This window comes from Lycorma delicatula, chromosome 12 (genome assembly GCF_047948215.1).
Source record: "Lycorma delicatula isolate Av1 chromosome 12, ASM4794821v1, whole genome shotgun sequence".
Taxonomy (NCBI): Eukaryota; Metazoa; Arthropoda; class Insecta; order Hemiptera; family Fulgoridae; genus Lycorma; species Lycorma delicatula.
Window position 1 is genome coordinate 22,640,853 of NC_134466.1, and position 26,752 is coordinate 22,667,604.

General features: G+C 29.1%; 1 protein-coding gene across 2 annotated transcripts in view; it reads left to right on the forward strand.

Moving 5' to 3' along the window:
* The window catches only part of cdi (serine/threonine kinase), a 224,533-nt gene that overhangs the window by 170,371 nt on the left and 27,410 nt on the right, over positions 1-26,752 (forward strand). For both annotated transcript variants that reach the window (XM_075380121.1, XM_075380122.1), the window contains 3 exons: positions 115-264; positions 6,282-6,364; positions 21,240-21,492. In XM_075380121.1, the coding sequence (XP_075236236.1) occupies positions 115-264; positions 6,282-6,364; positions 21,240-21,492 (486 nt within the window). The remainder of the gene's footprint in view (positions 1-114; positions 265-6,281; positions 6,365-21,239; positions 21,493-26,752) is intronic.

A 26,752-nucleotide genomic window follows, 5' to 3' on the forward strand; every position in this document is an offset into this window, starting at 1 on the left:
CGATAACCAGACCCTAAGGGGATGACTGTTTTCCTAGGACTGGCAATTGGTATAGTTGATATACTCTTATTATTTTTTATATTAATTAATTTTTTATTTGTGAATTTTTTCCAGTACATAAATGGTGGCAGTTTAGAGCAGCTGATACAAACAAGATCGCTTGAATTGACATATTGTGTTCGCATGAAATTGGCATTAGATATTGCTAAAGGAATGGAATACTTGCATTCAAGAGATGTCTTCCATAGGGACCTCACTTCTAAAGTAAGCAAATCTTTGAAAGAATATACATTTTTTAATTTGTAAAACTTATTATTTATCTTTATTTTCTAATTAAGTTTAATTATGTTATTAGTAAGTTTGAAGCGACCACCTCATTTGTTTATTTTAAACAATATAACGTTCATTCCTGAGCAAATTTTTTAATGTTGTGTAATTTTTATTACCAGATTTTCTTCATACTGCACTTATTATAATCTGACAACTTATGAATGATGACATTATGAAATTATACAAAAAGCCTCTAATTTGATGTTTTTATCACCTTAGATATTTACAAGGATTATGAATACTTACTTTAGCTTAAATTAAGATTTTTTATATCATAAATTTCTATTCAATAATAAAAAAACTGCCATCATAACTGTTTAATCATTCATACTCTCAGCCATTTATATACAATAATAAAAATTTTATAATTGAAATTTTGTAGATAATTATATTAAACAATTAGGGCTCTTATATTTACAAATGAAACTTGATAATAAGCTTATTCACTTTAATAAATGTGGATTCTTATACAAAACTTTGTTCCTCAATTAGCTGATATTCACAAATAGAATTTAGAAAAAAGCTCCAACTATTTTCAGGTTGCTGATTAATCCAGTTATTCAACTTTTTGAATTGCTGTATTTTTTTTAGAAATTGTCCCAAATTTTTTGAAAGAAGAAATGGGCTGTTCAAATGATTTATAATTTTTCAGGACATTTGTGGGATTATATATATATAAGTGTGCTTGTAAAATAATAGTGGGGTTTAAAACACTTAAAATGGGAACAGCATCAGAACAAAGCATTGTAGAGGTATGAACTATACGTTAAATGAAAGAGAAACACTCAAGTTTCTTACCTGTTCAGTAGATTTGAGTGTGTGCTCCCTTAGTTGCCTGGCAGATGTCAAGATGATATTTAGTTTCTTGCTGTGCATGATAAGGAAAATACGTTATGATTGAAGAAACAGCTTCAGTGATCCTTTCTTTTAAACGGTCCAGATTTCAAACTTGAACAGAATACATTTATTCTATTTATTTTAGGAATAGTATATATTTTGTGTTTTTACATAACCCCAAAAATAGAAATCCATGGGGTAAGATGTGGAGATCGTGGAGGCCAGGCAGTTCACCCTCTCATCCAATCTATTGCTGACGAAATGTTTCGTTAAAAAAATCCTCAATGATTGCGTAAACTCTAGAGAAGTCTAATTGGAAAATGGAATTCTCTGGTATTGGTGGCGCTGTATACCCTTCATATCAAGACGGTGTTCCCTGTTATTGTTTTTTCAGCAAAAAAGAAGGGACCAGTAACTATTGTCTAACATTGTCCAATAGCGCACCACACATTTACTTTTTCATTTGTCCAATAGCGAACCACACATTTACTTTTTCATTGTCATTGATTTTCAATAATGGCATGTGGAGGTTTAGTACCCCATATATGAACATTATGCCGATGTACTCATCAGAAACATGATACTTTACTTCAGCATTGAAAATGAACTTGTTTAAATAATCATCATCTTGCTCTAACCTATTCAGAGTGCCTACAGCAAAATCAAATCGTTTTACTTTGGCCTGTGGATAAAGTTGTTGTAACACCTGAATTTTGTACACGTTGAAACATCACCGTTTTTTTATACATTGTGAACAATTGTTTTAGAAATGCCCAACTGTCTAGAACACTTTCGCACGGATTTCTTCGGGCTACATACAAAACTTGTTCTCACTGCTTCAGTTGTTTCAACAGACACTGATGGCTCTCCTGGATGTGTTTGCTTCAGTAGGCTGCTTGTTTCTTTGAGTTGTTTATCCCATCACCAAATGTTATTTTCATGCGAGGAGGTTTCTTCATTTTATACACAATGGTATTCACGCCTAACACGCGCAACTGACTCAAACATAGCAAGCCACAACAGACATTGAACCTTCCTCTGCACCACAAACATGATGACTAATGCACACGTGCTGCTTTGCATGTACTAGAAATACAATGTACATGCGCTAGCTGTCGTTATATTAACTTGGAGTGTTTCTATTTCATTTAACATACAGTTCGTCTCTCAATAATGCTTTGTTCCGAAGCTATTACTTTTTAAAACCGTACTATTTTTTTACGGACAGTGTATTTGAAGCTTGCAAAATATTCCATGACTTTTTCAGCTACGCCAGTCAAATCATGATTACCAAAATATAATTTAAGCTTCTAAATTACCAAATTTTGATGAAATATATTTTTAGGGATTTCCTTACTCTGTGGGAAAAATTTATTTGTGAAGAAGTGAACCTAACAAAAAAATTAATTTAAAAATTAATTATTTAGAAATATTGAAAAAATAAAGTATTAACTTTTTAATGAATAAAATTATTTCTTATTTTGAATTTGGAATATAATATAAGGTGACAAAGCTATATTTTAATAGCCTTTGTAAGTAATAAAGAAAAATGCAAAATAAAATATGTTTAATAGTAAAACTTAATAGAGTTGAGAGCTAAAAAAACCAGAAAAAAAATTAAATTTCGTAGAGGTGTAGAATAAATTTTCAGATAAATTTTTCTAAAAATATTCATATATAGGTTAAACTAACAAATTTATCTAAGTAAAGTTTTTTCTACATCATGTCGCCTTCTATTGAGGCTGAAATAAGAAAAGAAAATTTTCAAAACTTTTCTGCATTTTAGGTCCAGGTTCTATAATTTAAAAATATTGTAGACATTTCTTCATAGCTGTACATATACGAACTATAAACTTTCAGAAAATTGTAAAGTATTTAAACTGAAGGGAGTTAAAACAAAAGAACTAAAAAAAAAATATTCCGATTTTAAGAGGTGGGGGGTTGATTTTTTGAAATTTATTTTTTGGATTATTTAAAGACGCAATGTAGGAAACAAATATGCTTTAATAAAGTTTTCTCTAAAATGCTTCTGAAGAAATTCAAAATAGTTTTTTTGCTATACCCCCTACCCACTGAACAAATTTTGAAAAAATTAATATATTAATGTCCCATGTATAGAAATATTTTACAATTTAAAAAAAATTGATTGAAAAATCTTGAAATATAAGGCCAAAAGCAGTGCTACACACATACATATGTATATGTTGTTTTTTTTTTGATGAATTAGTAGGACCTGAAATGTAAAGATTTGCAAAAAACCTGATGCACCATTTTTAACACAATTCTTATTCCTTCTCCATTTATATAGTTATTTTAGCTATATTTCCATGAATAGTAAGTAAAAGTAATAAGTAGCTGTAATTTGATGTGTATGAATTAATGAAGAGACAGACTTATTGGCCACATATTTAAGGCATTCTGGAATAATCGCTTTAATATTGGAAGGACAGGTAGAAGGAAAAAATTGTGTAGGCAGGCCACGTTTGGAATATGTAAAACAAATTGTTAGGGATGTAGGATGTAGGGGGTATAACGACTAGCACTAGATAGGGAATCTTGGAGAGCTGCATCAAAATGACTGAAGACAAAAAAAATGAATTAATGTTAAGAAATTAGAGGAAAATAGAATGTTATTTCATTTTTATTTACATTATTTAGAAACAGATTTTAGTCTCCAAACTGATTACAGATCAAAGTCATTTGATGTCAGAGTATGTTTTTTGTTATTTTTATGCATTGTGTGTTTTGTAGTTTTTATATAATGCTAATTTTTGTATGGTTTGAAAAATTAAAATTGTTAACTATTTTAGCTTTTAGAGATAGAATCCAGATCGCTGTATGGTAATTTTATATGTATACTGGTTTACCTGTTAAACAAATTGTTACATAAAACACGTTTCATTTATTTGTTATATTCTATGTAAGTTTACTTTATATTATTTATGTTTTAATAAAAAAATAAATTTTTTTTATCTCAAAAAGACAAATCTAATAATCTTAGATGAGATTTCATTTGTGTGGGTGATATCAATCTAAGATTTGGGAGTACTGTGGTATAGTTGTTAAATTTTTTTAATTCTTTTTTTTTCTATAATCAGTTATTTTCTTTAATACAGCAATAAAATATAGAACAGACCTCTCATCCTTCTGTTTTCATTTTCTGAAACATATAATGTTCACCAAGGAAATTTATTTTTGCAACTATGTAATGCAGTAACATTAAAATCATAGATGATTTCAGTAGGTGAATCTCAGGTAAGCTAAGTATTTCATATCCACATTGCCCATTAATATATATAGATTCTTCAAGTTTTTTTTTTTATATTTATTAAAAACTGAGAACATACAAAAATTTCTTTTAAAATTTCCTCAACATATCTCATCAACTTCAATAAATCTTTTTTAAACAGTTCAGCTTGTTTTAAACCAATTTCTGAAGTATGATATTTGTATTAATAAACAAAATTTTATAGCATATAAATTTGATAAATATTCGCTGCTATGTAGCAAATATATATCATAATAGTTCAAAATTAACATTAATACTAATTTTTTAGTAATTTTTAATTTTTTTTATTCGAGGGTAAATCAAATGTAGATGGTAATTTTTTTTTATAAATTCATTGATTAATAATATACACAATTCATACTTACATAATTTTTCTGTTTAGTCTCTTGCATGATCTACTCACTTTGTCAGTGTCTGGAAGCTTGAATATTATTTGCTCATAAAAAATTTAAGGACAAGTTGTCAACCAATTGTGCGTGCACTTCTCAACGTCTTCATTGTTTTTGAATCGTTCTCCTTCAAGTGATTATTTCAAGGGTGCAAACAAAAAGTAGTCTCAGGGGGACAAATCTGGACTTTAGGGAGGGTGGTTGAGGGTTTCCTTGTGCATTTTTAAAAATTTATCCTTCTCGAAATCGCAGTGTACAGCCTGGTGTTGTCATAGAGAAGGTTGACATCTCTGATGAGCATACCCTGTGTTTTGTTTCACTAGGCAGCTTTTGTTAACTGTAGCAGCTGGCAATAATAAGCCGCATTCACTGTTCATTGATTGTGGAGAAAATCGGTGACTAAAACTCCCCTTGAGTCAAAAATAATTGTTGCGAAAACTTTTCCGCCTGACAGATGGGTTTTGCCCTTTACTTTCCAGCCCTCATCCTTCCTTCGCCATTCCTTACTTGCCATTTTTGACTCTGGGGTGTAATAATGGACCCACGTCTCATCACATGTGACGATGCACCTCAAAAAATCTAATCCCCTTGTTGTTGAAATCGATTTTCAGAGGTCTCTCACAGATCTCCAACCTGACCTGTTTTTGATTTTCGGTCAACAACCTCGGAACCCATTGCGCACAAATTTTTTAAAGCCAAGATGGTCAGTAATAATGAATTGATATCCACAGGTGATACCTACTTTTGATGTGATTTTTTCAACAGTGAACCGGCGATCACCTTCAATAAGATCTTGAATAGCATGAATGTTTAGCTGTGAGACTTGACCTTGAGCGTCGATCATCTTGACTTTCGTTTTCTACATTTTTTCACCCGCTCTTAAATTGTCTAGCCCATGTATACACTCAATTCTGGGACAGTATAGCAACCTCAAACTGTACCTTTAAATAAGTTAAAATTTCAGCGGGTTTAAAACCTTCATTAGTTAAAAACTTTATGATTATATGTTGTGTAGGAGACGATGGAACCTCTTGCTCACTCATGGCTGTACTGATGACAGAACAGAGCGGAGGAGCTAACCAAGCTTCTTCCCCCCTCTCCAACATATGAAACCTTAACCTACCACCCCGCCATCCAGCCCAGAACTGTTTGCTGCATAGATTACCAAAATTACCATTTAAATTTGATTCATCCTCATACTAATTTTACTATGTTTATTACAATTTAAAATTTTAGCCAAAATATAAATTATTTTAAATGGTATTTTGAATGGTTGTGTATTAAGATCTAGGGCTTTGAATTTTTTCGCCAGTTTATCATTAATTAGTATAATTTTTTTTTTATTGCTTTGTGACTGCTGTTTTGGAAGTTTTTTAGTTATTTTTCTATTGTATGGGTATAATTCATAATTTACATTATCCATTTTACTTTTTCAGAATGTCCTAATAAAAAAGAATGAGATGACGGGTGAAATGACCGCTGTTGTTGGAGATTTTGGTTTGGCAGCTAAAATACCTAGGTAAGTATTTGTTTATTAAATACTGTTTTGTCCTGAAAAGATATATTATATGTATGTATACTGAAAACTTAGCCACCAAAACAGAGTAACAGATAAATAAACTATGACCAATAATCAACTTTTGCAGGATCCCTTATCATCGGTTGGTATACAATTCTACAATTACATCAATCGACTATTAAATAACATAAAATTTAGAAAAACTTAAACTATCATTATTAAAACCCTAAACTTTGTTATGATGAGTACACTACTCCATTGTTATACTGGAATGATGTAAATTTAAAAGAGTCATACTTTCCTTTGTTCGTAATCACTGTTGGCAGCTGTTATAATTTATTATGTCTTTAATCAAATCAACATCCTCAACTGTGATCTGATGGTTCATCATTTCATACTTTTGTATAAATTTATAAATATATAATATTTTTATATTAAGTATATTCATTTTTTTTTATTGTGTTACAAACCTCTAAAATTTCTAAATTATTTTTACAATCGGTAATGCTATGCTTACATTACAACAGTTGGTCAGCCACATTAGATACACCTCTCTTTTTGTTTCTGTAAGCATTGAAATGTTCTGTACATCCTTTTTTAAATAATTATTAGTTTTATCAATATAGATTTTATTGCATTCATTACATTTAATTTTGTGTATACCCCTTAAGTCCTCCCTATTATTTTTATTACTGTTACTCCTTAAATATTTTATATGTTTATTCGGTTTATATGTTTTTTAAATTTATTTTTATCGTATACATTAATAATTTTTTGTAATATTTTATTTGTATAACTATATTTTAGGTAAAAACTATTACTAATCTCTGTGTTATTTTCCTGTTGTATTTTTATATAAATATCATAATAGTACTTCTTATTCTACTATCTTAATAATTTTTTTCTACTATCTTTTCATCAAAATCATTAAAAACTGTTATTTTGTTAACTACAAGTGTCCCATAAGTCCTGCAGGGTAGGGATATATCAATATATTTATAATATCTGTTCAAGATGGTTTCCATATAAGTCTAAACATAATTGAAAACGGTCTCCTGTGTTCCACAAAATGTTGATCACCAACCAACATATAAATGGTGATATGATATATATACCACTTATATATGTATAGATATAATATGTACGATAGATATCACACATATGGTGATCACAACCAATAGTTGTGATGCACTGTCGCAGATGGTTTTTGTGCCTAATCTTGACTATGTAAACTTGGGATTTTACATAACCCCACACGACACTATTCATTGGGTTTAAATCCGAGGATCGTGGAGCCCATTCCACTCGTCCCCTATGACCGACCACTGGAGAAGTGTTCATCGAACTTGTGTACCATAGTGCAGGAATGCATCATCCTGCATAAACTGTTCTGATTTTCCAGAACTCAGCAAATCCAAATCGGGTAGTAATTCATTTCCTAGCATTGCCAAGTAAGTTTCGCTGTTAATGTTACATCATAGTAGTAGGGGCCAATGATCCAATCTTTCCACCGACCACACCAAACCGTGATGTGATCAGCTCCTTGCTCCTTACTCTTGATAAACCATTGAGGATTACCATCGGATCAATACCGTAAGGTATGTCGGTTCATCTCACCATTTACATAAAAAATTGGCCTTGTCAGAGAACGTAACTTTAGTCAAAAACTCTGGGTCCTCCTCCAACTGGGTCAAAAACCAATTGCACATTTCAGTATGGTTAGAATCGTCTTCTGACATGTGGTGTAACACCTATAGCTTGTATGGATGATACTTATTTTTTTGCAAGATCTTCCATACTGTTGACAGAGAAACACCCACTTCCAAGCTTGTTTGGCAAATGGATTTTTTTCAGACTTGCAGATACCTTTGCCAAAACCCCTTCTACTACCTCTTCTGAAGTGCTTGGATGACCAGATCTTTTAGCACCGGCAATAGTACCTGTAGCCTTGAACTTTGCTAGCAGCCTGTCAACCATTGTGTGCGACACTGGCTCTCGTTGAGGATGCCTCACATTAAATTCATCTGCAGCTTGTCTGTGTAAGAGAATCCTTCTCTTCTGCAAAGGAGGATAATCTCTATCCGCTCTTCAGTGGTCAACATCTTTCAGTCCTGCAACTAGAAAACGGAGCAAAGTTTGTAAAATCCTTATAGTGCAGGACTTTTGGGACACTTGTTTTTGTTTTTCGAGTTTATTTTATTTTTTGTATAATGAATAGCTCTAAAAATCAGGTTTTTATATGTATTAATTTTTTGTGACCACAGGTGATAAGAATTTACATGCATTGTAATACCATTTGTTACGGGATTTTTTTATAAACTTTGGTTTTTTTTTTTATTTATCTGTTACTGTGTTCTGGTGGTTAAGTTTTTAGTTAATATTGGACTTAATTAGCACAGTGGTCAGTGTGCGTTTGAATTATTTGAATTATCAAAAAATTGTTTTATATATAATAATTATAACATTTATATTTAAAATTCTATTAAAAATACCACTGTTTTTTATTTAATCTTATTTAATTCTGTGAATCCATCTAAGTAGTAAAATTCATATGTACTAATACAGTCTTTATTTTTCTTTACAGTTCTTTTTTTTTGCCTTTTTGGAGGTACTCCATGATACGATGGATGGCAGTAAATTTCTTATCAAATTAATTGATTTATTTGATGCATGTACATTCCAACATGTAAATTTATTATTTTAGTTTTATATGATATGATTTTTTAAAAAATATGTTCAAATTTAACCAAAAGTTCCGTTTGCTGAAAGTAAATGTTATTTGGCTTTCATTCACACAATGAACAGTCTTGTATCATTTTTATCCTATTTATGTATATTTATTATACTTCTCTGTATTAGCATAGCATCTTACCTTCCACCCACCAAAAAATTTCTTTTTAGCAATATTCATTCATTTGTACTATACTGTATACTGAAGAAAATATGTTTATAAATTTACAGAATTTTGATTTTGTTTATTATTTTTTTATTCGGTGTAGAATAAAAGTTTAATGAATATAGAACTGGAATCAGGAGGAAAGAAATTTTACTTATAACCTTCATAATAATCGGGTAACTATGATTTGAGTCGAAAACCAGGAATATCAAGCACCAGAATGAAAAGGAGTGAGACTATGTTATGGTCAGTTTCCATTACTTCTGACCGTTTATTAAGAGAAGAAAAAAAACAATAAAAGGCAAAAAAGTTTTTATTTAAAAGTAAAATAATAATGGAAGGAGAAAAAATGATGTCAGGATTTAAGGATTACACGTATAAATATATATAGAAGTGAGTCATTATGGCTGTGATACTTGTAAGCACAATGATAATTAAGTGTTGATAATCGTTATTTTTGTCAGATAGTGATTATTAGCATTTTACAGGTACGATACCGGTGTTCTTTGGTGGTTGGGTTTCGATTAACCACATATCTCAGGAACGGTCGACCTGAGACTGTACAAGACTACACTTCATTTACATTCATACATATTATCCTCATTCATCCTTTGAAGTAATAACTTACAGTAGTTCCGGAGGCTAAACAGAAAAAGAGAGAGTGGTTGTGGTAAACAGTGTGAAAGTTTAAGGAGAAATTCCACCTGTATTTTGGTTGGCTGGTATGGTGATATGATTAAGTTTGTTAAAGAGGTCCACTTAAAGTTTCCTGACTCTTTGCAGCAGTCACTTTTAATACCTATGAGGAATCTTAAGTCCATTCCACTTACAAAGTCAGACAAATACAAATTGGATTTTTGCTTTTAACATTTATTAGCATTAAAAAAATGAATATTTCTGTAGTTGAAATAAATTCAGGAGCCTTTAGTGAATTTCCTGACAAGTGTTTTATGATTTTCGGTCAAAAGTCTCAGAACCCATCTCTCAAAAACTTTATAAAATCCAAAATGCTTTGTGGCAATGGAACGGGCACTTTTCATAAGTAATATCCATTTTCAAAGTAATTTCAATGACTATAATATGTCTGTTGTCTTCAGTGAAGTTTTGGATCGATTGAACGTTGTCATCTGTCATATTTTACCTTGCAAACCTATCTTGACTCTCATTTTCTACAGCTTCATGCTCTGTTTTAAATTTGCTGACCCGGTCATAAATTTGCATATATGACAACATCGTATCCCCAAAGTATGCATACAGTCTAGTTAAAATTTTAGAGGATTTGTAAGCAACTGTTGATGAAACCTCTTGCTCTGGCATTGCATTACTGACCAAAGATACGTGAATACCGAGGCGGTTAGAACATTCATCCCCTTCCCGCATCACCAGAATTCCTCTGTGCCAGTCTATACATTTTCATGTGTGAGCCATGAAGGCAAAAGTACATTTTATGTTTGATTGACCCTCATATATTTGAAAATGATGTAAACAAACACTGCACATATGTATTAGGTTATGATGTTAGGTTTAATAGAAACAGATTAATGCAGCATGACTTAATTTCAAGTAGTTTCTAATATTGACAAAAAATAAAATATTTAATTATCTTTTTTTTATTGCTTATCTTTGTTATCCGTGCTATCTCCAGGTTGTATCAGGAGATGATGGGAAAATAGGAATGTTTTATTAATGATCTTTCTTTTATCGTTATTAAATATTAAATAAAAACCTAATCAAAGAATAAGTAATTATATTTAAATAAACCTTTAGTCTATAATGAACTTAAAATTAGAAGATATTAATCCAGCAGAGAAAATAAGTAAAAATTATATAAAAACTCTGTCTATTTGATTAATAGCAGTTAGAAATATTATTTTTAAAAACTCTCAATTATTAATGTGTTTGTCTTTTGTGCACAAAAATATTCATTATTAATGTTTTCTAATATAAGCAATTTTTTTTTAAATTTACAATAATTATAAAATGTTAGTTCCTTTGCTAATATATTTTTTTTTATATTTAATGTATTGCCTTTAACAATTTCTATTTTATTTTAACCCAGCATTGCATTAAGATGATTTGTTTATATCAGTTATAAACATAATTGAAATGGATTTTTATCTAATTATACACCAAAAATGAACCAACATCTCCTTTCCTGGGGGTGCACCCGCTGTGCAATTATAATCAAATAATTGTTAAAAAAATACAAAAAAACAAAAAAATTACAAAAATATATTTGATTACATATAAAAAATTATTTTTTAAAAAAGCTTTTATTTAACTAATATTAATATTAACATTAATAAAAAAAGGAAACAAATTAGAAAAACCCTCTAAAAAGTAAAAAATAAGAATTAAATCAAATTGAGAATTTTAAACAAGAAAATATAATATATTAACAAATATAAAAATGCACTGAAAAGTAAAAAATAAATAACCAATAAATAAATGTAATAATTATTAAATTTTAAAATTAAAAGTAATGAAAATATTTAGTTAAATAAAAGCGTGGTGCAGTTTTTATAATTTATTTAAAACAACATTTATTTTTACAACAATTAATCTTCATTTTCATTTTCAATAACGACGCGAGGAGGCAGAAAGGTCTGCTGGAACCTCTCCAGTTGAGACTGACTAGCTACCAGTAACAATCTGGGAAAATACACCCACTTGCTTTCTTTGTACGTGTTCTCACATAATTGAAGTTTGTCTTCGAATTCTGCTTGTAATCTAAGCCAAATTGAACGCACTCTTTCCACTAAAAGTTTCATTTTAATTAATTATGAATTTTTATTTAACGTATTCATAATTACGATTACAATTATAATAACGATAATAATTAATAATTTTTCAGATTACCGTCAAAATGTAATAACTTTGTGCAAGATTTCTAAATTTAATTTTTATTTTTAATCTTATTGACCCTTAAAGGTCATCTCGGTGCAAATTTGAACCATTAAAGAATAAAACTTGAGTTATTTTATTACAGATAAATAAAGTATATACATATACTAAACAACCTCATTAAACAAAAAATATATTTTAAAATACAGCAAATGTCTATAAATACTTATTCGAAAACATTGTCATAAAAACTGCGCCATGCTTTTATTTAACTAAATATTTTCATTACTTTTAATTTTAAAATGTAATAATTATTACATTTATTTATTGGTTATTTATTAGATATTTATATAATTTATTTTTTACTTTTCAGTGCATTTGTATATTTGTTAATATATTATTATATTTTTTTGTTTAAAATTCTCTATTTGATTTAATTCTTATTTTTTACTTTTTAGAGGGTTTTTCTAATGCGTTTCCTTTTTTTTATTAATGTTAATATTAGTTAAATAAAAGATTTTTTTTAAAATAATTTTTTATATGTAATCAAATATATTACAAAAATACATTTTATTGTTTTTTTTTAAGACTAAAAAAAAGTAAAAACATTTATTTTTACACATTGAAGTTACATACGTGTACCAAATTTCAATCATTTTCATACGATAGTTCAAGAGAAATGAAAATTTTCAACTAAATGCATGAATTTAGCGTAGGGGTAGCACGTGGGGGTGTGTCATATCAAATTCCAACACCGTAGTGCTGTATTGTCATCGAAGTTACTTACGTGTACCAAATTTCATTGATTTTCATACAATAGATCAAAAGATATAGCAGTTGCAAGATTTGATTATTCCAAAAGCGAGTTAAATAAAAGCTTTTAAAAAATTCATTCTGATTTGTAAAAATGCTGTTCATTTCAGTGCTAGTTGTAGTTTTGAGTTTTTATAAAAAGCGTAAAACCTTAAAAGAGTATAAACATTTTTTAATTTAAGATTTGACTGATCCATTTAAAAATAATATGACAAAAGTTATTCAAAATTTTATACAGCCTGGTTTTGGATTTAACAAGTTATAATCAGTCAAAGTAAGGTGGTTGGATTTAGAACTTTAAAGCCAGGAAAATATTTTTTAAATTGTTGGTTCATCTCAAAAATATTTGTCCTCTAACACATCTGTACGTAATATTTTACGAGATAGTAATTATAATGAAAAATAAAAAATAATAAACTGCAAATACATAATAATATTTAATGAAGTTGTAGGAGAAATATATTTATGAAGTGGAATTTTTATCATTAATCTCTGTTTAAAATGTATCATAATTTATATTTAGATATCTGTATGTTTACTTTACTGATATACATATATTGTATAAAGTTTTAATCATTTTCAAATTTTGTAATAATAATTTAAAAATATATAATAATAAAAGTTCAGGGTTATTTTATTTTGTCTTCTCTTTCAACGTTTTAGTTTTAGTTATTAATTTAATATTTTTATTGTTCAGTTGTGTTAAACTATGAATTTTAATGATCATTTTTTATTTTTTATTTTTAGTAGTGACTAAATAATTGAACTATAATAAATAGTATTTTTGGTCTTCTAGTTCTGAATAAATTTTTTTTTACCTACACTTTTTGTTTTCATCACTGTAAAAAAGTTATTTTACTTTTTCCTGTTTATTTTTAGTAGGTCTAGATAACCACCCGAAATGAAACTGTTGCCAACATTTTTTTTTTTTTAACTTACGTAATATTCATAAATTTGCTATGCTTATTTTCTTATATTTCAGCCATTTAACTTAATAATAATTTTTTTTACAATTTTAAACAGCGAGAGGAATTTAAAAAAAACGTAAAAAATTATTTTATTCAAAATCAGAACCTCCTCTATTCAATTCTGGTAGCCCAGCTTTTTTCCTATGATTCTGTTTCATTTTAGATATGTAGAATTATTAGAAAAAGACTTTTTTTATTTTAATTGTTTCCTAAACGGTAACAGCTAATTCTTTAAATAATATAAGGATGAAATAAATGCTCAGATAAATAATGAAATAATTTTTTTTATAGATTGTATTTTATAGAAGATTCCTCTTGTGAATTTAGATTTTTGTTTGTAATTTCTATACAGAACAGGAATAATATAGATGATCAAAATAGGTATATGATTAAAGAAAAAATTATATTTAAAGATATAGAATTATAAAAAATTCTACAAGTTGAATAAGTATAGATTTAAAAAAATATATATTCCCAAAAGATTTGTATGAGGAATGTTCAATAATTAACGAGACAAATTGATGTAAAGGAAAACGGTTCATTCAATGACAATGAAATGTTTTGAGGTCAAGTTGGCAACCTTGGGAACACATTTAATCAACTGTTTGATCATAATTAATCTAAAAATAACCTCTTTTGTTGATTTCAGTATATCAGCTTCACTTGAAACGTGTACGCTGGAAGAGCAATGTTCAGTGATAAGATTTTTGCTATCAGAATGTGTGAAACAGACGGAAGGAAATTTACTTAAGAATGTTGAAACAGTATGATGAAAACTATTTAAACCGTAGTAATGTGTATAAGTAGGTGAACAGTTTAATGTGGGCGGAACAAGTGTGACTAGCCTATCGAGTTGGTCTTGTGGTGAATTTGTCATCGCAAATTAGCTGATTTTGAAATCGAGAGTTCTAAGATTCAAATCCTAGTAAAGGCAGTTACTTTTATATAGATTTGAATACCGATGTTCTTTGGTGGTTGGGTTTCAATTGACTATACATCTCAGGAATGGTCGGCCTTAGACTGTACAAGACTGCACTTCATTTACATTCATACTGTCGTCCGCATTCATCCTCTGAAATAATACTTTATGGTGATTTCAGAGGTAAACCAAAAAAGAGAGAAGAACAAGTGTGACTGATCTCTATCGCTCTGGAAGACTAGTTGAAGTTTCAATTACTGTGCTGCAAAAATGCGTAAATGATCTTAGTGTTCACAGTATGCCTTTCTTCACGAATAGGGATGTGGTAACACCTTTCAACACCCAACTTCTCAAGTGTTTCTCCAGTTCTCAGTTCTCTGAGCGATGTGGCGGGGGTAGGAGGGGGGGTTGCGTTGACATGTAATAGAATTACCTTTTGAGATAGCGCCCTTACATTTTCACCTTATTGCAGTCTCACTTTCTGTTGGAGCATGTTAAAATGTTGTAGAATAGTACTCATTCGCAAATACAGCACACTGTAAACATTGAGTACTATTCTCCAACATTCCAACATGGTCCTACAGAAAGTGAGATCTGCAATATGGTGACAATGTCAGGGCGCTGTCCCAAAAGGTTTTACCTGCATGACAACCCACTCCCTCAGATTGCTCAGAGAACCGGAAAAACGCTTGAGAAGGTGGGTTGACAGGTGTTACTAGATCCTCCTTACAGCCCAGACCTCATCCCATCTGATTTTCATTTGTTCGGCCCGCTCAAAGACTTTTTACAATAAGTTTGAAGACAACGTAGCAATCAAAAAGCTCTGCAAGAATGTTTCAAACAGTAAGGTAAAAAATTTCTGCCCTGTGGGAATCAGAAAAACACAACGGTGTGACAAGTGTCTGAATGTTGTTTTAGACTATATTGAAAAGTAGTGTAAGTTTCATTGTCATTAAATAAATCCTTATTTCTCTACATCAATTTGTCCCATTGATTACACTAAGACAAAAATAATTTTTTTAATGTTTCTCTATGTGTGATAACATTTCTTGAATTGCTTTTTTTCATACATTATACATCTGTAAATACAATTTTTCTATCATCCTTAGTTTTAAATAAATTATTCTTAAAAAAAAATTAAGGGAAAATCTGTAAAATTTATAATTTTGTATGGCCATATCTGTGTTAGAATGATTTCACTGATTCTTTTCTTTTATAAATAGCCTCAGGCACATCCCAAATTAATGTCCAACAGTAATCGGATACCATGTTAGTATTTCATTTCCCGTTATAGTAGCTTTCCATCACCTAAATGTCTTGGTGGAAACATTCACTGTGTTTATCACTTACATTTCTGAGGTTGCCCGGGAAAAAATCCAGATGTGAGTGGAGGAAATGTATTTTCAAAGACATATTACATCACATAGCTCTGTATGAAGTAAAAAGTTGATTAACAATATCTTTGTAATTGTCAGATTTTTGTTTGTTTGATGGAAAAGTTTTGTAAATGTCTTTAAATGAAGCTGTAGCTGCACTTTCTACATTATTTAACATTGAGTTAAATACATCATCTTTGACCATCATCTCTCTTATTTGAGTAACAAATATTCCTTCTTTAATATTTCCTTCAGTTACATTTGGAAATTTCTGCCTGATGTACAAAAATTCGGGACTATCCTTCTTTATTGCTTTTACAAAATTTTTCATTAGTCCTAGCTTGATATGGGAAGGGGGATAAAAATGTTTTCTTCTGGTTCAACGAAGGGCTCATGAATAATATCTTTTCCATTTGGAGTTAAGTGGTCTCGTTTCGTCCACTTTTTGGTAACATAATGTTTGTCCCTAGCTCGGCTGTCCCATTCACAAAGGAAACACATGTACTTAGTATAGCCTATCTGCATGCCTAACAAAATAGCTATAACTTTCAAATCTCCACATATGTTCCAGCTGTGTTATTTATGATTTATTTTTTCAAGAACGTCTTTCATCACAATTTATGACTCTTTCAAATTAATATCATAAACAATTGGTGTCGAAGGATATTTGTTACCATTGTGTAGTAGAACCACTTTTAAACTATACTTGGACAAATCAATGAAAAGGTGCCAGTCCTCAGGTTTATGAACTTGACCTAAGTGCAACATAAGCTCATCAATATTTGTGCAATAAACCAAATTATTTTCATTAATAAAGTACGGAGAAAGTTCTTTTTGTCGGCTTCAAAAGCCCAAAATTTTTGTATTTTTTTGAAGTAAAATCCAATCTTGCAGTCTTGATCCTAATAGTTCAGCTTGATATTCTGATAAATTTAAATCTCTAACCAAGTTATTTGATTGACCTTGTGATATAAAATGTGGGTTATTGGAAAATAATTCAAAATCAAAATCATTGTTGTCTTCTTCAGTACTGCCTGATTCTTCATCGCTGCTTTTGAAACATACATTCACAGGTGACTCAGGAACTGGAATAATTTCACTCTGAGGTACAGGCCTGATTGCAGATTGCAGTGAAGGATATTTTACAGTATGTTTAAATTTTTTTAGAAATTCCCGACACATTTGTGTTAAACTAAAGTAACAATCAGTTACATGATCCTATGGTTCATCCCAAACCATAGATACACCAAATGGCAAAGCCTTTTGTGTACCTTTCAGCCATCTTCTTAAATATACAGAACAATTAGTGCATACTATATGAGGAGCCCACATCTTATCCTGATCACCAATTTTATACTAAAAGCACAAATGATATGCTTTTTTAATTAAAGGTGTAATGTTTTTTCTATTTGATTTTACGGTAAACTTACCACATACATAATAAAAGGCATCCACATCATTTACACAATTTTGAGGCATTGTGATACTGCACTGTTAACAAACTTAAGACAGCAATAAGACTGAACAAAATTAATTCATTCCTAAATCCAATGCTTAATACAAACAACACAGCTGTGTTTTCAGCTACTTGTTTTGATCTGCACAGACATGATTAATCTTGTCCATGAAGGCTCAGTCTTCAGTTTTAGATATGTCATAATATGTGACTATGATATAATTTAATTCTTTGTCTAGAATTGTTTATTTATAGCTTACAAACTATGTTAACAAAGTTAAAAAATAAAAAAAAAACATAAAATATAATGTACGAGCTTAAAATGCTAACTATACATTGAAAAATGAAAAAAATCCTTTAAATTAAAATTTAAAAATTTTTCAGAAATGGTGGGTGATAGGAAGATTCTGAGTTCATATTTGTTTTCAGATTATAATCAGATTATAAACAGATTATAATCATGTATCGCATGTTTGGAAACAAAAATTATGTTTATCAGTATTATTGAATGTTCCTCGTAATTACTTGAATGATTTAATGATTCAACAAGTTTTTTTGAATAAATCATTGGAAAAATAATAATAATAAAGACAGTTAAAAATATGAATTTTTGAAGATAAGTGAGAAAGATGAATTTTTGAAGATAAGTGAGAAAGATGAATTTTTATTTAGGAAAAACAGTATACGATCTTAATCATCATTATCATCTTGCATTATTTTTCAACATAATCCCCTCCTACTTCTATGAACTTAGTCCATAATTCCTTCCTGGAAGAAAGTTTTCGGTCTAGTGTGCAGAAATTTTTTCACTGCTTCTATGACCTCTTCATCAGATCAATAATGATTCCCTCGCAACTCTTCTTTTAATGGGCCAAAAAGATGAAAATCACTTTGACTGTATGGAGAGTGGTCCAGCAGCTGAAAACTGAGATCTTGAGGACAAAGGACTGTTTTTTGACCATATGAGGTTAGGCATTATCCTGAAGCAAAATCATGCCTTTAGATAGTTTACCATGTCTTTTGGATTTGATTTTTTGCTTCAGTAAACACAGTAGTTGTCATTGTTTACCGATTGACCTTTAGGTGTAAAGTAAACCTTCCATATCCTAGAATATCATTATCACGTTTCCAGATATCTGAGTTTTTGAAGTTTTTTGCTGTAGGAGATGGATGTTTCCACACTAAATTTTGTCACTTACTCTCAGGTTCAAAGTGATGGGCCCGTGTCTCATCAACGGTTATCATTCGCTTAAGAAATAAGTCTTCTTCATCTTCGTAACATTTCAAAATCTTCAGGAGAATTTTCGATTCTCTTTGTGGATGCTGTTCAATCGATGTGGAACCCAGCGAGCACAGACTTTACAAAAGTTTAAAGAATTATGGATGATTGAAAATGCTGAGCCACGGTTTATAATGTAATGTCATCAACTGCAATTCGTCAATAACCGAGAATCATTTTTTTAACCGCTTCAATATTTCTGTTAGTCTTTGAAGTGGAGAACCTACCTTGCCGCTGTTCATCAAAGAGAGAAATCCTTTCATTTTTAAAGCGATCAATCCATTCGCAGATCTTGCTTCCGCTCAAACAATTCTCTCCGTATTACCATTACATTCTATGAATAATCTCCACTGGTTTCACCCCTTCTGAACTGAGGAAAGGTATCATTGCTCGCATTTCTTCCTTGGTGCAATCGGACAAAGGAGCACTCATTTTAGACAGAATTTTAAACACAATCGCAAATAGCTAACAATGAAAAAATACTTTCAATGAACAGCTGATAGAGGTTATAAGTTATAACAGAATGATCATCATTGCTGCCATGTGTTTGGGAGTGGTCATCATTTTGACCTCGTAATTACTGCTTAATATTGAAAGAAAAACTTATTATTATTATTAAACATTGATAAACAAATAAAATACACACTGAAAAACATTTTTTTTTTGATTCTCAGAAATACAGTAAACTCTTAAAAATTATAAAATTACATATAAATTAATTCTAGAAAATGAATGTCAAAGGTTGAGTGTTGGATAGTATAGCCTTACTAAGAGCTTAGAAAAATACAAGAATCTGAAAATATAACCAATGTATCATTTAAACTGAAAATGATAATGCTTTATAGACTTATCCATCCGATCTGTAATCATAATGTGAATTGATATGAATATATGAAGAAACTTACTTACATTAGAAGTATATTTAGCTTCCAGTATTTTATCCTTCCTTTTCGTTGTTTTCTTATCTTTCTATACTATCTTATCTTCTTATTGAGGAATAATCTGTGTTTTCAGTAATATCATACGATTCCAAATTTCCTTCATTTTTTCATCTTTTTTTATCTAGAATAATATTTGTTTCTTATCAATTAATATATATTATAAGTTAACTTAAAGTACATTGGAACTTCATTAAGTTACATCTTGGCACTAAGGTAACATTACCGTGAAAATGGGAATACATGTTTGTTTGTAAAAACATTTAAAACGCAGGTATAGCAATGCGCAAATTAATTTTAAAGCTGGAAATATTTTTTCTTTCTGTATTTTGATATATTTTTTGACCACAACGATTTCCTTGTGTTCCCATAGTGAGAAGTACATTCTTTGTTTATTTAATCTGAGTATTTTTAAAAAATTTATTTAGTTTTTTTTCATAATAACATCGAAATGTTTTTCATATTTAGTCTAGTACATACAAAATAATGGATGTAACTTATGGAAAACATTCCTTAGTGGTTTTTCTCTTGAAGCGCATGTCAGTGCGATGAATACAATTTTTGAGTCTAGTATTGGCTTAAGTACTGTGAGTGCTATTTTTAAATGGTTTAAAGAAGTGGGATTTTTTTTTTAAGAGAGTGTAAAATGTAAAGTTATCCTTAGATTAACTGCTATGGATTTAAATCAAGAACTAGCAGCCAGTGGAAAAAATGTACTTTGACAAGCATTTGATACAGTCTTCTGGTATTTGGATGGAAAATTTGTCGATCAGCTAAAAGGTTGATCTCGTGTTTCAAATCCTGTTTAGACTTTGAATTTTCCACATACTACAAAATTTATTATTCATTAAAAAACAAAAAAGAGGAAAATGGTAACTGAAGTTGAAAAAATCAAAAATCTGAGAGCAGCCATTAAAACATTATGGCAGAGATGGGCTGTTCTATAAAAACTGACCTCATTAAAATCAATTATGCATTTATGTGTTTCATGATGAAGAAATAAAAGAAAAAAATGTGTAGCACACTTATAGAATAACAGTTATGAATTAAAATAACATTTTTCAGCTCTTAAATATTTACAAATTGTATGGTTAAAAAATTGTTCCAATTAAAATTATATTTAATTAATTAACAACTGGTTCTGGATTATTTTTTCTTGTAACTGCATTATTGTTAATATTCTTTGTAGATAATATTTTTTCTCTTCTAAAAATTAAAATAAGAATTTATAATTGCTAAATTTGAGATTTATGTAACTATCTGTAATAAATACAGTACATTATTCTTGACCAAACAATTCCTGCTATATATAATATTTAATTTTGTTGATTTATAATTCACATTTTATCATACTATAATTCTGAAATAAAAATTAATATTTTACAGGTCTGGATTCAGGCTACCGACTGTAGGATCACCCTATTGGATGTCGCCAGAATGTCTAAAGGGTCAATGGTACGATCAGAGTTCGGATGTATTCAGCTACGGTATAATATTATGCGAATTAATAGCTCGGATAGAGGCGGATCCAGATGTACTACCACGTACTGAAAACTTTGGATTAGATTATTTAGCTTTTGTAGAGTTATGTTCTGATCCTCCACCTGACTTTTTAAAACTTGCTTTTTCCTGTTGTAATGTAAGTATATAGTCAATTTGTTATACTTTTTCTATGTTTTAAAATTTACTTTTGACTGATTAAAATAGTTTTTACTATCAATTACAGGTATATCAATTTTTAGAAGTAACAGAGTTTGCGTTAATTTTAATTTTTTGGTCATTATTTCTTAGATATTGCTGTTAATTGATCCAATGGGTGAATACACAAGAAAATTAAAATACAGTAGAACACAACAGAATTTGAACCTGTTTCACTTAGATATTATAGAATAATTTTATAACAATTTATCTGTTATGTTGCTAACAACTTATTTAATTTTTGTGTTAAACAAATGACTCGCTTATTCCATTTGTAATTTATTCAATTCAGTTGCTTATGAAAGCATGGAAACTAGATGTGCCGACATACTGTGTATATTCCCAGTTTAGTATTGCTTACTGTTTTTGTGCACATTCATTTCCCTTTCTATCATATAAAAAAAAATTGTGGTTAGGCAATCAGCCTGTAGTTGTTAAGATTAAATAAATAAATAAAATAATAAATATATTTTATGATTTACATCTGTTGTCACACTTACTAAAATGAAATAAATGTTTTTGTGAACTTGGAGGTAAATACAATTAATTTGTTAAAATTTTTCACTTTTATTTTTTGTTATTTCCTTTGTAGTTATTTCATCAGAGTTCCATTGAATACTTAAACTTGTCAAGATTAGAAGTTTTCAATAAACTTATTTTTTAATTGTTTTCAGTAAAAGTAATAAAAACGCAATTAATAAACAAAAAAAATTAGTGAAAATATAAAAGTGATTATTTAAAATTAGATTTAATTAAAAATTTTTTTAAATCTATAACATTCAAATACAGTTTTGAAACAATAATTCATTATTGAGCAATATATTGTAATAACAATAAAATATCTCGCCTTATTTTAATGATCAAGGTAGTGAACATATATTTAATGTTTGATTTTTTTCTTTATAAAGAATTTATTTTGAATAAGCAGATCTTTTGAAAGTACTTAACGAACATAACAAAAAAGGAGAAAAAACAGTAAATGAAATAAATAATTTAGTGAAATAAAATGAACAACCTTAAAAATAGTATTGAAGACTAAGAACTGAATATTTTCATGTTTTGTGTTTTCAGTTTTTTTGAGTTTTTAATGACTTGATTATTTTTTTAAAATATGTAGTTTGAAGCTTAAATATCAACATAGCATTTTATTTTTCATGTTTGTCATTTGGTTTTACAATATTTTTATGTAATTTGTCCTTTTTTAGATTATACTTTGATTTAATGTTAAGCGTTTTAAGTTGTTTCATAAATTTTATGAAGTTTTTAATTTTCTAAATGATTGTGTGCATACATAATTTGTGATATGGTTTTGTGTGGTGTTATTTTTTGCAGTTAGAATAAATTTCATTTTATAGACCAGATACCTTTTACAGATACATATTCTTAGTATTTTATATAATTGTTTTACGTTTCAATGATTAAATTGTAAAGTAGCTAGGCCTAATCTTAGACATAGAACAGTTAAGGACATTCTTATTTTTATCTTAGATCTTACAGAAATAGGAATTATATGCTTATGCTTAGCTTTTTACCAAAAAATGAAATTTATTCTGATCAGACATAATTTCTAGTAGAAATTACGGAAGTTATTTCTACTAGTAGTAGTTTGGAATTAAGTGGTAATGATTTTGAAATTGAAAGAGTAATTATGCTTCTGATCATTTGATTAAAAACGAAGCTATATAGCACTGTTTCAACTTACATTCATAAAAACTCAGGTGAAAATTTAATACAGTGTTTTTAATGTTTCCTTAAAGTTTCATTCAGTTATATTAATTAAAATTAAAAAAAAATGGTGTTATGATGATCAGTACTAAGTGGCCGGTTTTGTGTGATATTTTTTTAACCTTTTCCCATCACAATGATCCCCGGTTGATTAGCGCTCGGTGAAAATATGTTGGTATCTGATTGCCTGCCTCCCTTCATAGTCTTATGCTACCCTCTTGTGAAAAAAATTTCAAAAAATTACAGTATAATAAAGAGATTTAACAGATTCTGACAAAAAAAAACGTTACGATTGGATATTTTTTATGCCTGTAACAAAAAAAAAATGAAACAGTACAAAAATTATGATAATTTAATTGGAGAATTTTTTTTTCGCATTTCTACCACGTTTTTTATTAGCGAAATTTTTATTTTTGCTTTGTGTTTATGAAACATAGTTTGCTGATTTTAAAAATAATACTTTCAAGCAAATCGGTTGAAAATTGGGCAAAATATGATGAAAAACTCGTGTCATAAATCACAGATTAGTAACATATGTTAATATAAGTAAAAGTAGATTCGGAAAACTACGTTTTATAAAAATCCCCACCACTCAAAAGGCTATTCAGATTGACAAAAAACCATTTTTACTGTATACTGTTATTCATTACGAATCCATGTGTGTTACATGTTTACCGATATCATTTGTCAGAAAAGATATTTATAGACGCAAGTAAAAGTGACGTATTTATGACCACAAATTCCTTTTTTTTTGTGTGCCGTATATCATAATTTATTATGTGTTTCAATACATCGATATGTTGCTAGTAAGATAAGCTATTTTTGTAAATAATAAATAAATCCGTAATCCTCATAGCAATTATAATACCTAAGTCTCACACACACACATTTCTGAGAAAAAAATGGTCATATTCTTTCTAGTCTAAATAAAACATTTTACATCGTATAAACGTCGTTCAAATTGTGTAATAAAACTGATTTCTTTGTGAATATAAAAAAAAAAATAACAGACTTAGATCCCATATAAAATGATTTTGTAACAGCATTTTAAAACTGACACCGCACATAACCAGTTCCAAGGCTACATGATCTGAAAAGGTTAAATGTGGAAAAAACAAGTATTCTGTAATATTGAATATTCAGATTATATGAGATTCAGAATTTTGTTGATGTTAGATATTACAGAATTTCATCATCATTCATTTATAGTTTATCTTTTAAGTTTCTTGAAAACTTGAATATTATTCGAGGATTTTTTTACAAAAGTTACGGTATGGTATGTTGAGAGTTTGTTTCATGATATGATGTGATCTAAACTTATAGAATCATCAAAACATTTAGAATTGTATAAAGTCATTGTCTATGATTCTGCAACAAAATAATTAAATACTTAATTAAATTTAACCCGCCTAATTATGTATCAAAATGTGTAGAAAAATGTCTAGTATGTCGTATATCTTAGTGTGTGTACTCGCATACCGCTGTGACCCTTTCTTTTTGCTTAACAAATATCTAAATGATACCCTGTGCAGGTAGATACTGTATAGGTTATGAACATTTTTGCATAGAATATATTTTTAGTAAACTCCTAGCTAGAAAAAATATCTAAAGAAGCCAGATTTGAGCTTATTACTGGCCAGGAGTCAAGACTGCTCTCCCAATCCAATAATAGACATATTCAAAGATATCTTTTCTGATCATCCTTTCGAATTAGGAGAGGCATCCTGTTTCCCAGACAGCAAGAACCTCTAACCTGACACTTCTAGATTTTTTGTATAGCTATGTTAAAAACGTAATGTAAGCAGTAAAGATTTGTAATCTATAAACTTGAAAGTAAGAGAGAATCACAGCTTTGAAATGCCTAAATGATTAATTGCACCTGACTGGAGTTAGAGAATCATGTAGATCTTTGTTGAGCAACAAGAAATGTTTACAATAAACATTAAATAACAATAAGTTGTAAAGGAATTGTGAAAAATATAAAATTGCAATTTTTCTGAACATTTCAATTTACTAAAATTTAAATAAATGTTTATTATTTGTTAATGAAATCACACATACTTCTTTCAATGACGAACAAATGTAATAATTTATTTATCTTATCGCATAAGCTAGAAGAGTATAGAAATGAGGTATAAAATTTTTATAGTGTGTGAAAAATGCTAAATGTTGCAGAGGTCAGCTTAAGTGTTATTGCTACCATTAGGCATTGTTTTTTTAACTTTTCTCCTCGTCACAGTTTCCCACTCCATTCCCCTCCACTACCTGAATACTACATTAAAATTAATTATCATTAATGCAACCAGAAGTAAATCTGCATTACAATTAACTATATTTATTTATGAATTAGTACATTTATTGTACTAATACAATCAATTGCATACAGTGTAAAAAACTTATTTAATAGCACAGCAAAACTGATCATTAAGTTTTGCCCTACAGTAGCATGTTTGATTCATTTCAATTGAATTAAGTAAATAGAAACTATACTAAGTTTTTCATTTATAAGCCCTGTTTTATAATTCTAGACCCACGAAAATTTGCAGTTTACATTTTCTCATGGTAACCTTTAAAATAAATTGTAAAAGAATAAAATATTAAAAGAAAAATCTTTAAAAAAAATAATCGTAAAAGAAACAAATTTTTTATTATTATTAAATTAATTAAATTTTGTTCAGTAACTATGCAGTACTCACCTCCGATTTTGATGACATTTGGAATATACCTTATTTAGGACCTAAGTTATTCGTTAGAATTGAAATTATTAGATGAAATTGCCTTTCACCCCGAGTTAATTACCTTCTTAGTTACAAAGTACTGTCACCAAAGATTTTGTAATTCAGCATTGTATAAGTTTAATATTCCTTATTTTCAGACTAAATAATTGGTTATTGTATACAATTTCAGTCAAAAAATCTACCAATTTAATGTTAATTAGACAAGGTTTGCAAGCAAAGTGAGCGTTAGGTTATGTTGATATGATATGAAAGCTCACTCCACAGAATCATTATTGTCCTAACATAATCTTAACCTTAATATAAACCTAATTAAACTCAATTAAATTTCACTTAAATTAAATTATTTACTGCGTAAATAATGTAAATTGCATTTCACTTACCTAACTTGCATCTACGCTTAACCTGAGTTAATTTAGTCTTAAGTGAATCTAATATTCTTAATGTAATTAGTAAACTAAATTATTTAGTTAAAAAATAATCTACATTACACTTGTTGATTGCTGAATTACAAAACTTTTGGTGACAGTACTGGATAAGTTAAGAGGGACGTAACTCGTATGAAAGGTATTTCTGATGTATAATTTCAATTGTAATAAATAACTTAAGTCCTGAATAAGGTATACTTAAAATTTCATAAAAAAAAGAGATAAGTCCAGAATTACCTTTGTTCTCAACTGGCTTCTTTTTACTCGATGGGAAATTATGGTGTTTTGTGAACTATTCTGTTAAAGTCCATCT